The following is a 12009-nucleotide window of genomic DNA, read 5'->3' on the forward strand; positions in this document are numbered from 1 at the left end:
AAACCAAGCCCACTTTAGAGACATACAGCTCAGGTATATTTTCACTTCAAAATATCATTCAAATTTAAATGAGTCACAAAAAATAAAACTTTTACTGTCCGAAATTAAATTTTCATGTCTTTTACAGTTTTGACAGAGTCACAGGTTGCATTTTAGGAAGAATCTGAAAATTACCTAAAATTGTCTCGACTCTAGCCTATGACATCTGGCCCAAAGAATTATTCTAAAAATTTCTCAAACAAGCATGTCTCACACCCAGAGTTTTCCCTGTACAAACCCAAATTATATATCAAAACAGAGGAATTTAGGTCGGCTTCGAATTAATCTAGCAGCGAAAGAGCTGGAAACAGATTTTGAGCTACGTTGCACCACGTATCACAAAGTCCAGCTCAGCTGCTTTGTGGCGCCACCGTGCATCAGAAACGTCTTCTTGGCTTTATTCCAGCCATAGAGGAGCATTATTTTTCTTCTTTTCACACACACATAGAACTTTCTGCTCACTGGTTGATCTTTGGCTGCTCCTGATTGGACGTTACCGTCAATCTAAGCTCTCTGATTGGTGGAAAGTCTGACAGGAAGCGGCTTCATCATCATGTCCAGGTCTAAATAGAGGTCTCTTAGCAACATAGCAGTGATGGTGATGTTTTTATGGTGAAATGTGAGAAATAATGCTGTTATCATGGATCCTTGTGGATTTACCAGATAGTCTCTGAATAAAAACTACATTTAGAGGCTGGATTGTAAACCTGCTGGACGGGATAGAAATGCCTGGATCACCTAAAGGGTAAACTATCCATAACCCCATTTACCCCACAGAGCTACACACTACCGCTCCTGAGACACTGATGATGACAGAAGAGAAAGCACTCGATAGCTCAGAGTTTTAAAGGTTAAACTTGCTGCCTTTTCACTCGATTTCATGAGCAATTAAAAGAAACAGAACCACATTTTCAACCAAAGACTTATTAATTCACCTGAAGGTGCTGCTTTCATCTGCTCAGACAACGTTACACGAGTTTAAAACACTGAACCAGACGTCCTGTGGCTGAGATACAAAATGTGCAAATAATGTCAAGGACAGTCAAGACACTTGTGACGAAAAAGAAAGGAAAAATAAAGGAAAATAAATAAATACACAGAAAAGGTCCAAAATCAGGGTGTTAAAGCAGTTTTAAAGAAAACAAGTTGAAATGTGATCCAAACTGAGCTGAAATTTACAAGAAGGAAAATATAAAAACTGAGTTTGTTTATGAAACATGAGTGTGTGTGTGTGTGTGTGTGCGTGCGTGCGCGTGTGTAAACTTCAGACTTTAACTGAGCTTGCACTGCAGTGTGTAACTCTGTCACGTGACCAGGTTTTCTGGTGTGGTTTGTAGGAGTTTGAGCTGGATGTGGTTGCCATAGTGAACGATACGGTGGGAACGATGATGACCTGTGCGTATGAGGAACCCACCTGTGAGGTGGGACTGATTGCAGGTGGGTTTTATCTCTGAGTGACAGTGAAAGAGTTTGGTTCAGAGCTTGTTGCTGAGATTTTGTCTCTGTGGCGGGGTTTCCTCTCAGGGACAGGAAGTAACGCCTGCTACATGGAAGAGATGAGGAACATTGAGATCGTGGAGGGAAACGAAGGCCGGATGTGTGTCAACATGGAGTGGGGGGCCTTTGGAGATAACGGCTGTCTGGATGACATCAGGACGAAGTACGACCAGGCAGTGGATGAGAACTCGCTCAACGAAGGCAAACAAAGGTCAGCATATTCAGGACAGTCAATAGAAACCACCTGATGCTCTTCGCTTGTCCTCCTCCACCTTCTGGGAAGCTAACAGTGATCTCCTCTGGTGCCTCAGATACGAGAAGATGTGCAGCGGGATGTACTTGGGTGAAATTGTCAGACAGATTTTAATCGATCTGACCAAGCGTGGCTTCCTCTTCCGAGGACAAATCTCAGAGACGCTGAAGACCAGAGGCATCTTTGAGACTAAGTTCCTGTCACAGATAGAGAGGTGAGCCAGTGCTTTTACACTTTTTACCAACGCTGAGACATCAAATGTCTGCTTCCTCAACGCTGCAAACTCCTCTTTTAGATCTAATACTCTGCCTTTATTTCTTTACTTTCTGTAACAACAGGCTACTGCAGACAAGTCTGAGCTTTTAAAAACAGCAACCAGCAGTTGTAGTACACATTACGAGACATTAATTGGCCATGTACTTGTCCTTGTCCAGCAGATGGATGCTATGAGATGATGTGATGAGAAATTCAGAAAATATTACTTAGACCAGCTTAGACAGGTGGATTAAATATTAAATCCAACAGACTGCAGCATCATATAAAGCTTCTTTCAGCACCAAAGGTGGATTTCCCCCCCCTTTTATGATTATTGATTCTAACTGAAAACATGGATCAATCATGGATCCAGTAATCAGCTGCAAGTCATTTCTCAGAAGGAATATGTGGGATTATTTCCACTATTATTTCCATTATTTCCACTTTTTCTATCCAAGATGAGTTGTATAACTGTGGTAAAGTCAGACTGTACTAACCTGGTTATTATTACTAAAGCCTGGTATACACACAACGATTTTCTATCTGGTCGAAGATAAAAAAATCTGTTTTGATCGTACTGTGTGTGGTGTGCTCGGAAATGTAATCACAGAACAACACACACATGACGATGCTGTCCAGCAACTCATCTACAATCTAGTCCTCCGAGCAGGACAAACGTTGAAACGTAGAAGAAGAACCATAGCAACAACCGGCAAAAAACATAGAAGAAGAAACATAGTAACAATCAGAAAACACAGCACACAGCATGGAAGGGGATATATAAGACGAGGGAATGATGGTGGTCTTGGGACTATTGTTAACAGAAAAAGCCAGAACTGAAAAAAATAACAGACTGGAGACGGCGTGAACACGGACTTTATTTACTTCCTTGTTCCCCAGCCAGCTCGCTCTCTGATTGGCTACATTCCGTGTCACGTCACCACCCACGCAGTCACAATGCACGAGTCGTCGGCGTGCCTCAAAAATCGGCTCTGAAATATTCCCAATTGTCGGCTACGACCCGTTTCGGAGCAGATTATCGGGACAAATCAGCTCGTAATACACCACAGACCAAATGATGATTGGACATGAAATCTCACGATGATCGGGCGTTTGCAGTCCGAGGTCGGGAAGACGCAAAATCGGGACAAAACCAGCCCAAAAATCGTTATGTGTGTACCAGGCTTAAGTGGTAAGAATATTTGGTTTGAGACTCTAAATGTGGTTTACACACTATTTCTAATCTGTTTTCCTCGAGGATCCCCTTCATGCAACTACTACAAGCTGTTACATTAAAGTGGTTTATTTATTTTTGATCGAGCATATGTTTCAAAATGTTGTTGTACAGCAGATTATGTGTGAATGAAACATCCAAATAATTATAATTTCAAAAAGAACGTAAGCAGATGCACCTCAACTCATCTGGATGGACATGGACTATCATACAGGTTCTGTACACCCAAAACCTCAGAGACCCTGTGGACTCTCTGGGGGGTCAGGGACCCCAGTTTGGGAACCACTGATTTACACTATATCCTGCTTTAATCTCTGCAAATAGAAATAAACTTTTTCAGTTTTCCTCTCCATGATGTGAACTTTTTAAAGCTCAACATCCAGAATGTAGCTCCGTTTGTTTTAGTTCAAAGAACAGATAGTTTTTCATTTAAATGTCTGATGATTGGGAAGAAATTTAGATTTTTGTGATTTGATATGAATAAAAGAGAACTTGTATTGATCTCTGAATCCAGTCAAATAGAACAAACCTGCGATTTGCATCCATTCTGAGTTAGACGCTTACAGCCATTTTCCAAAGCGTATCTTTTGTTGTATCTTGGTCAGCACTGATTCTGATCGCTGACCTCTTTCTCATGGTGGCAGTGCTGCTATTTGTCATGGCAGACATAAATATATTATGGGGGATTATCAAACAGGTGCAGATTGATTTTCACACAGCTGTAAAATGAAGGGAAACCAACAGCTACTTGGATGGAAAAACAAACATTACTGTAAAAAAAAAGAAAAAAAAACTGTTCAGCAGCTAAAACATGTAAAAACTGGGATGGTTTAAAGGGTTAAACATAGATAAGCAGCACCGCTGACAGAAAAGCAGCATGCAGTGAGTCACCTAGCAGTCAGAGGATGGGAGGGGAGGGGATGCTAATGCTTTAAGCCCACCTCATACTGCTGGAGCAGCTGAGAAGTATCCGGTGACTCTGACTGACCTCTGACTCCCGCTCCCCCTCTCCTCCTGCTCCACAGCGATCGTCTGGCGCTGCTGCAGGTCAGGGCCATCTTGCAGCAGCTGGGGCTCGACAGCACCTGCGATGACAGTATTATCGTTAAGGAGGTGTGCGGCACGGTGTCCCGCCGCGCCGCTCAGATCTGCGGAGCCGGTATGGCTGCTGTGGTGGACAAGATCCGTGAGAACAGAGGACTGGACCACCTGGACATCACAGTGGCCGTGGATGGGACGCTCTACAAGCTGCACCCACAGTAAGACCCAAGCCGCCTCAGATTTTCCTGAAGGTCAAAATGATGTAAATGGCAGAAAATCTGTTTAGTTAACATGAAAAATCTTTTCAATCATTTAAGTGAATGAAGAAAAGTGAGAGACAGAAAATGTAAAGAAAGACTAGACATGGCAGGAATGTCCACAGCAGAGGACACGAATACAGACACGAGATTAAAGTAGAACGACTTGGACCCCATCCCTCCGTCCAGTCGCCTTCATCAAAAGCATTTCTGCTAGTTTCTCCCGCCTCCTCCAACAACGATGACTAAAGACGTTAACAGATGTGTAATATGGCAAATCGATTATTGTAACAGGTCTGATGTCAGGCTTGACCTTCGTTCTGGTTCAGTGTCTTTCATATATGAACACCTAAACACACCACAGTGTGAGGCACTTCTGGTGATTTCTAGAATCCCGTTTCAGCAGAAATCCCAAACAGAATGCTGATTTTAACACAACCTGCAACAATTTCATAAATTAAACATACTTTCAGTACTACAAGGGTTGTGTGTATAATATTGTTCTCAAAAGAAGGCTGAGACATGTGAGATCACTACCGAAGTGCCAGAATCAAGATATATGTTATTGAGTCAGAGTAAATTCACCTGGAACACAGCGGAAAATGTAAATGGTTTTCTCCTCCTAAAAGAAAACCACATTACTGTCAATGGAAACCAGAGAATGGCCTCCAACTTCATCTGAGGATGAGTAAAGCCGTCCTAGAAAGAGTAATCCTAGAAACGAGTAATCCTAGAAAGAGTAATCCTAGAAACGAGTAAAGTAATCCTAGAAACGAGTAATCCTAGAAACGAGTAATCCTAGAAAGAGTAATCCTAGAAACGAGTAATCCTAGAAACGAGTAAAGTAATCCTAGAAACGAGTAATCCTAGAAACAAGTACAGTTATCCTAGAAATGAATAAAGTAATCCTAGAAACGAGTAATCCTAGAAACAAGTAAAGTAATCCTAGAAACGAGTAATCCTAGAAACGAGTAATCCTGGAAATGAGTAAAGTAATCCTAGAAATGAGTAAAGTAATCCTAGAAACGAGTAATGCTAGAAAGAGTAATCCTAGAAACGAGTAATCCTAGAAACGAGTAAAGTAATCCTAGAAAGCGTAATCCTAGAAACGAGTAATCCTAGAAAAGAGTAAAGTAGTCCCAGAAAGAGTAATCCTAGAAACGAGTAATCCTAGAAACGAGTAAAGTAATCCTAGAAACGAGTAATCCTAGAAACGAGTAAAGTAATCCTAGAAACGAGTAAAGTAATCCTAGAAACGAGTAATCCTGGAAACGAGTAATCCTAGAAACGAGTAATCCTAGAAACGAGTAATCCTAGAAACAAGTAAAGTAATCCTAGAAACGAGTAATCCTAGAAACGAGTAAAGTAATCCTAGAAACGAGTAAAGTAATCCTAGAAACTAGTAATGCTAGAAAGAGTAATCCTAGAAACAAGTAATCCTAGAAACGAGTAATCCTAGAAACGAGTAAAGTAATCCTAGAAAGAGTAATCCTAGAAACGAGTAATCCTAGAAACGAGTAAAGTAATCCTAGAAAGAGTAATCCTAAAAACGAGTAATCCTAGAAACGAGTAAAGTAATCCTAGAAACGAGTAATCCTAGAAACGAGTAAAGTAATCCTAGAAACGAGTAAAGTAATCCTAGAAACGAGTAATCCTGGAAACGAGTAATCCTAGAAAGAGTAATCCTAGAAACGAGTAATCCTAGAAACGAGTAAAGTAATCCTAGAAACGAGTAATCCTAGAAACAAGTACAGTTATCCTAGAAACGAATAAAGTAATCCTAGAAACGAGTAATCCTAGAAACAAGTAAAGTCATCCTAGAAACGAGTAATCCTAGAAACGAGTCATCCTGGAAATGAGTAAAGTAATCCTAGAAATGAGTAAAGTAATCCTAGAAATGAGTAATGCTAGAAAGAGTAATCCTAGAAACGAGTAATCCTAGAAACGAGTACAGTTATCCTAGAAACGAATAAAGTAATCCTAGAAACGAGTAATCCTAGAAACAAGTAAAGTAATCCTAGAAACGAGTAATCCTAGAAACGAGTAATCCTGGAAATGAGTAAAGTAATCCTAGAAACGAGTAAAGTAATCCTAGAAACGAGTAATGCTAGAAAGAGTAATCCTAGAAACGAGTAATCCTAGAAACGAGTAATCCTAGAAACAAGTAAAGTAATCCTAGAAAGAGTAATCCTAGAAACGAGTAATCCTAGAAACGAGTAAAGTAATCCTAGAAAGAGTAATCCTAGAAACGAGTAATCCTAGAAACGAGTAAAGTAATCCTAGAAACGAGTAATCCTAGAAACGAGTAAAGTAATCCTAGAAACGAGTAAAGTAATCCTAGAAACGAGTAATCCTGGAAACGAGTAATCCTAGAAAGAGTAATCCTAGAAACGAGTAATCCTAGAAACGAGTAAAGTAATCCTAGAAACGAGTAATCCTAGAAAGAAGTACAGTTATCCTAGAAACGAATAAAGTAATCCTAGAAACGAGTAATCCTAGAAACAAGTAAAGTCATCCTAGAAACGAGTAATCCTAGAAACGAGTCATCCTGGAAATGAGTAAAGTAATCCTAGAAATGAGTAAAGTAATCCTAGAAATGAGTAATGCTAGAAAGAGTAATCCTAGAAACGAGTAATCCTAGAAACGAGTACAGTTATCCTAGAAACGAATAAAGTAATCCTAGAAACGAGTAATCCTAGAAACAAGTAAAGTAATCCTAGAAACGAGTAATCCTAGAAACGAGTAATCCTGGAAATGAGTAAAGTAATCCTAGAAACGAGTAAAGTAATCCTAGAAACGAGTAATGCTAGAAAGAGTAATCCTAGAAACGAGTAATCCTAGAAACGAGTAATCCTAGAAACGAGTAAAGTAATCCTAGAAAGAGTAATCCTAGAAACGAGTAATCCTAGAAACGAGTAAAGTAATCCTAGAAAGAGTAATCCTAGAAACGAGTAATCCTAGAAACGAGTAAAGTAATCCTAGAAACGAGTAAAGTAATCCTAGAAACGAGTAATCCTGGAAACGAGTAATCCTAGAAACGAGTAATCCTAGAAACGAGTAATCCTAGAAACGAGTAAAGTAATCCTAGAAACGAGTAATCCTAGAAACGAGTAAAGTAATCCTAGAAACGAGTAATCCTAGAAACGAGTAATCCTAGAAACGAGTAAAGTAATCCTAGAAATGAATAAAGTAATCCTAGAAACGAGTAATCCTAGAAACGAGTAAAGTAATCCTAGAAACGAGTAATCCTAGAAACGAGTAAAGTAATCCTAGAAACGAGTAATCCTAGAAACGAGTAAAGTAATCCTAGAAACGAGTAAAGTAATCCTAGAAACGAGTAAAGTAATCCTAGAAACGAGTAATCCTAGAAACGAGTAAAGTAATCCTAGAAACGAGTAAAGTAATCCTAGAAACGAGTAAAGTAATCCTAGAAACGAGTAAAGTAATATCTGAGGAAGAACTGTGCTACAGTAGAAAGTAAAAAGTGAACCTGAGCAGGTTTCCTGGTGTTTAATAGAGGTGTTACGCAAGTAAAAATCTCAGGAAGCCATTGGCCGATGATGATGATGATGATGATGATGATGATGATGATGATGATGATGGACACCTCTATCAATGGTCAGGAGGATCCAGGGATAGCCCCACATTCACCTTAGAAACACCATGAGGGTCCAGAAAGAAGTGAAGACCAAGATAGTCTATGATAGGAAGAGTTTCTCCTTCTCTATAAAACCTCCTTCATCTCCATGGAAACCAGCAGGACCTTCATGGTTCATTTCAAACTAAGGCAGAGTCATCGGAGAACATGTTAGCAGAGTTTTTAGAGCTGGAATCAAACTTTTCACCACAAAACAGCAAAAGTAAGACATGATTTCTGATTCTGGCTGCTAGCTCCAGAGTTTCTGTCCCACAGTGATGAGACAGACGTCTGTGTAACCAGCAGAGTCTCTGCTGTCATGCACCTTGTTTGTGTGGTTTGTGTGAAGTGGAGAAATTAGCAGAAGTTCTAAAGTGGACAGAGATGTTCTCCTGGTTTTCCTACATTCCCATATAACTGCTTGGGGTTTGAACTGTTTGGTTTGGATGCCAGTGCTTGGTGGAGTCTTTTAGCTGAGTTTCTCCTCGTCATGTTGCTATGCTACATGTTAGCATTGCTGCTTCCTGGTATCTGCTGCCTCTTGTACAGGAGGGTCTGGTCACGTTTTGGACAGATTTACGTTTTTTACACAGTTTTTAAAGTTCAAAAATCCCTCTTTTTTAAAAAAATAAGCCTAAAAAATAACTTAATTCCTCACTGTACGATATATATTTTTATACTGGATTATATCTCCTTCCAGTTCATCGTCGGGCTATTTGGTAACCATGGTTTCCTGTTGCACTGTCTCCCCACAGCTTCTCTCCAATCTTCCAACAGACAGTGAAAGAACTGGCCCCCAAATGTGACGTGAATTTCACGCTGTCTGAGGACGGCAGCGGTAAAGGAGCTGCCCTCATCACCGCTGTGGGCTGCCGCCAGAGGGAGCTGGACGCCCAGCAGCAGTGAGGAGCCCTGTCCTGTTCACCCACCTGCTGCTCCACCTTCACCCGCTGAACCCATCGCCCCCTCGGTAGCCGTGACTCCACCTCTGCTCCACCTGGTCCACCTACAGCCAGAGAGACGTGCTGCCTGCACAAAGTCCACACTGAAGATGCAAATATTTATTTATACTGTCAGAGGCTTTATTATTTCCATGTTTGTACATTTTCCTCAATAGCTTGTCAATAATCTGATAAACCTAAACTCCATACCTGTGCAATATTTGTGTATTGCTAATTTTATTTTTATATGGAGGCAAATATATAACTGTATTTATATAGCTGAGGCCACTTTGAACCCCAGAGGTCATTAGAGTTTTGCACCATAGATGCAAATAAATCTGCACTTTTTCTATGAAAGCTACAACAGCAGCATTTCAATGTCATTCCCAAATGAAGGATGTCTCCTCTGCGACGTATGAAGCAGAAAACCAGCGCCAAAAGGGCTCACAGCAAAGGGTCGAATGCGAGAGTCACGGCTGTTCAGTTCCTCGTCATTTGATGTGCAACAGGCTTCCATCATGTGCTAAGCTACTAACCCATGTTTGTGTAACTGTCAGTGTTACTCACATATTCAGATAACTCTGCAGCGCCACACACCCACCGTAGAAAAAGGACAGTAATTATTGTGGATTGTTAAACTTTTTGGTGTTGTGATGAATCCCACTTTTATTCATTGTATGTGCAACAAATAAATGTTTATGGGGCCCCAGGAAAGGAGTGAAAACAGCGAGCGCTTTTGTGTGTTTTTGTGGCTGAGTATCAGTGTGTCATACGTGACGACGTGTAGCTTTCAGTGTCGGTGGGGACTGCATGCCTTGATTCCAGACAACAAAGACTGCTGGTTTGTTGGGTTTTTTTTTGTTCTTCCTCTTTCTTAGATCTATACTAATTTGTGATCAACAAAGTTTTAAAAACAGAAACTCATTAAATTATATTTTGCTGTGGAGTAAACCCTGTCTCGCTCTCTTAAATGATCCAGCAGCATGTCTGAACGTGAGAACATGGAACTTCTAGTAGAGCTTTAGAGGATCTTTAAAATGACTTCAGACCTGAACAAATCATCTGAGAAACAAACAAAAAGGACATAAAACAAACAATAAGCTGGTTGTATAAGTATGAACACCCTTAAACTAATAGTTTGCAGATTGGAGGCCATCGTTCGGTCTTCGTGGGTCGGAGCTGATCATCATGGAGATCCTGATTTCCTCTCAAACTGATTCCAGATCTGTCAGAGTGAGGACATCTTGTTCTCAGGCCTCTTGAGGTCACCCCACAGATTTTCTGATGGATTCAGGTTCTGGGTTCAGGTGGCTCCCCTGCTTTTAGTCTTTAACTGATCTGGATGTCTGTTTGGGGTCATCGTGTTAAAAGGGGAAATTTCCCTTCAGCTTTCTAACATGCCTGAAATACCCGATTCACTTGGACCAGAAGTGAATCTGGTATCTGGACCTGCTCAGAACTCAGTCCATGTTGAGTAAGGGTGCATTTACACTGGCACTGTTTGCTTCCACGGATAGTCCAGTCCAACTGGAACAGTGTGAACGTGCTTTTGGATTTTGATGTGTACCAAAGCCGCCAACTCTGGACTGCTTAAAAAAACTGGGCTTCTTAGTCTGCTTGCTAGTGAACTCTAGTCTGGTGCGCTGACAGCATGAATGCAAACGGACCATCCAGCAGACCGCAGAGACGTATGATACATGGCTGCCTCTCCTGCTGTTCATTCGGGACAGACTCTGGTGAAAACTGCATCAGGTTTTATCACTGAAGTAAAACTAGAACCCACGTGAATGGATAAATTTATTGTTGCTTGGAGAGAACAAGCTGTTTTCCGTTCCGGCCAATCAATGAGCCAGCTTTTCTTCTTTTTTGTTGGTCATCGGCTGTTTTGGGGAATATCCTCCCCTAGCAAGCAGTTGTGTAACTGCGTGACATGGTCGAAGCGGTTTGGTCTGCTTCAGTGAAGTCCAGTGTGAAACCAAACAAACACAAAGATGCAAAATTCTCCTTAATTCCCTGTCCAATAAATCCAAGTCCCCCAGATTGTGCTGGTGGGAATGCATCCTAAAGCTCCAGTTCCAGCTGAAGTGAAGCCACCCCACAGCATGATACTGCCACCATCATGCTTCACTGTGGGTATGGTACTCTTCTGGTGATGTAACATGTTTTTCTCTGGGAATTGTGGCCACAAAGTCTAACCTTGGTTTCATCAGACCAGAACACATTGCCAAGGGAGACTTGATGCATTTTTTTTCTTGCAGATTGTAGTTGTTTGAAAGTCTTTCTTTGTCAGAAAAGTCTTCTGTCTTCAACCCTACCCCATATTCCAGATATATGGAGAGTACAGCAGATTACATGTAGGTCAGAACCAGAACTTCCTGCAACTCCTTCAGTGTTTCTGTAGGTCTCCCTGCAGCCTTCCTGACCAGTTTTCTCCTGTCTTGTCATCAGTTTTGGGGGGATGTCCAATTCTTTGAAACGTCCATGTTGTTGGTGACTGTTTTCACAGTGTTCCAAGGTAGATCCACAGCTGTGGACCTGCTGTTTGGACCATTCTCCTGATTGATACCTGAAAACTTTTTAGGTTATAGTTTTTTAAAATCCTGAAATTTTGTGTGAACACTCTTCATAGAGTCGATACTTAGATATCTGCTGGTGAAAATATGGTGTTCGATACTTTTTTGAGTATCAAGACACCACTATGCTGATACAGTCTATTGTGTTTTCACTTCTTAAAGAGTTTTTAGGCAATAAAATTATGCATGAAACCAGCAACAGTGTCACTTGACCATGGCAGCATATCAGGTGTCATATGACGATGTTGTGTTTTGATATTTTACTGTTATACATCATGTCCT

The 12009-nt window shown here is 40.9% G+C and overlaps 1 protein-coding gene across 1 annotated transcript in view; it reads left to right on the forward strand.

Annotated features, from left to right (window-relative positions):
• The window catches only part of LOC121638261 (hexokinase-1), a 32162-nt gene extending 22282 nt beyond the window's left edge, over positions 1-9880 (forward strand). Inside the window, exons 14-18 of the mRNA XM_041982927.1 lie at positions 1377-1476; positions 1564-1747; positions 1848-2003; positions 4304-4537; positions 8969-9880. Of these exons, the coding sequence (XP_041838861.1) occupies positions 1377-1476; positions 1564-1747; positions 1848-2003; positions 4304-4537; positions 8969-9119 (825 nt within the window). The 3' untranslated portion in view covers positions 9120-9880. The remainder of the gene's footprint in view (positions 1-1376; positions 1477-1563; positions 1748-1847; positions 2004-4303; positions 4538-8968) is intronic.
• Positions 9881-12009: the final 2129 nt, after the last annotated feature.

The sequence above is a fragment of the Melanotaenia boesemani genome, chromosome 4, assembly GCF_017639745.1.
Source record: "Melanotaenia boesemani isolate fMelBoe1 chromosome 4, fMelBoe1.pri, whole genome shotgun sequence".
Taxonomy (NCBI): Eukaryota; Metazoa; Chordata; class Actinopteri; order Atheriniformes; family Melanotaeniidae; genus Melanotaenia; species Melanotaenia boesemani.